The sequence below is a fragment of the Nematolebias whitei genome, chromosome 12 (genome assembly GCF_014905685.2).
Source record: "Nematolebias whitei isolate Nwh7 chromosome 12, NemWhi1, whole genome shotgun sequence".
NCBI lineage: Eukaryota > Metazoa > Chordata > Actinopteri > Cyprinodontiformes > Rivulidae > Nematolebias > Nematolebias whitei.
In genome coordinates, this window is record NC_056509.1 from 48,477,682 (window position 1) to 48,479,222 (window position 1,541).

The 1,541-nt window shown below is 43.3% G+C and overlaps 1 protein-coding gene across 1 annotated transcript in view; it reads right to left on the reverse strand.

The window, feature by feature from the left end:
* Nucleotides 1-368: 368 nt before the first annotated feature.
* Nucleotides 369-1,541, reverse strand: part of senp6a (SUMO specific peptidase 6a) — a gene marked incomplete in the record, with an annotated part of 27,391 nt that continues 26,218 nt past the window's right edge. Inside the window, 1 exon segment of the mRNA XM_037685678.1 lies at nt 369-1,110. Within this exon segment, the coding sequence (XP_037541606.1) occupies nt 895-1,110 (216 nt within the window).

The following is a 1,541-nucleotide window of genomic DNA, read 5'->3' on the forward strand; positions in this document are numbered from 1 at the left end:
CGGCTGCCCTTCGGCTGCTCGCTGCCCTCCGGCTGCCCTTCGGCTGCGCACTGCCCTCCGGCTGCCCTCTGGCTGCGCACTGCCCTCCGGCTGCCCTTCAGCCACGTTCTGCACAGAGATCAGCTGATCAGCTGCAGCAGGAAGTTTATCCTGCAGTATAGGCTGTGCAGATGTGCAGAAAGTGCTAAATAATTTAAAATAATTCATTTTAAATAAAATGTTCATGCTGATCATGCAGCTCATCCATCAATCAGCCAACTGTGTGTCATGTTCACTTTTATTTTGAAAAACTGCGATAGTGTGAGTCCGTAAGAAACAAACCGTGATGTTGCGAGGGACTAATGTATTGACAGAACTGATCACTCCCTCATTCTCGTGTGTTTATTTGTTTATTTGTTTGTTTTCTTCACCAGTGTTTGTTTTGTACAGCTGGACTTCTGTTGCATTTCATTGGACAACAGCCGAACCCGGAATAAAAAGGTTAGAAATGTGACGGCAGGTTGAAATATGTCAGAACTACATGAGCTCCAAGGTCCAGGATTCATCAGACAACAGCCGAAGGAGCTGCGTTTGCAGCTAAAGTTAGTTTTTATTGTTGACAACTCGTCCAGGCCACACAGCAGACACAACCAGCACCGACCGTCTGCACGAACCTCCACATTCTTCTCTACACGGCATAAAAGCACCGAGGCCAGAGTCCAACAGAACCTCCAGAACACAGAAACATTGTGGAAACATAACTTAAAGGACACTTCCTGTCTTTGAGCGGTCCAAAGACAGCGTATTTACACGTCCGGTCTCATTGGGTCCAACGCTCCACGAAGGAGTTCACAGCCACCACCCTAAAGTGAAGCCAGCAGCATACAGTCCGGTTCTGGCCCGGTTCAGCCCCCACTAGGGGCTGATTGGTGAGTTTGGCAGCTGAACGTTGGACCCAGACGTCTCCTCGATCTCGGGAGCCTCAAGAGAAGTGGGAGGAGCCTCCCCCTGGTCCTGTTGGGCCTGGATCTTCAGGATAAGCTCTTTGATCTCCTCACGCTTCGTCTTCATCCTGAGCTGAGGAAACCACTCGGACAGGTTCACCGGCAGCTCGAAGCTCGGGATGGGGTTCTGGAGGGAGACGACAAGATCACAGCTTCAAACACAAACTATGGATTATTATTATTACTACAATAATAATAAATTATTATTATTATTACCATAATAATAATCATCATCATCATTATTTATATGGTCAATCTTAATATTGATTATTATTACAACAACAACAACAACAACAACAACAACAACAACAACAACAACAACAACAACAACAACAACAACAACAACTATCATAATTATTTACATCATCTATACTATTAATTATTATATTATCATCATCATCATCATCATCATCATCGGTAAATTTCAAATATAAATGTTATCAAAGGTAAATATTATCGAGGGTAAATGTTATCACACATGAAAATTATCAAAGGTGAATATTATCAAAGGTGAATATTATCAAAGGTGAATGTTATCACACATGAATATTATCACAC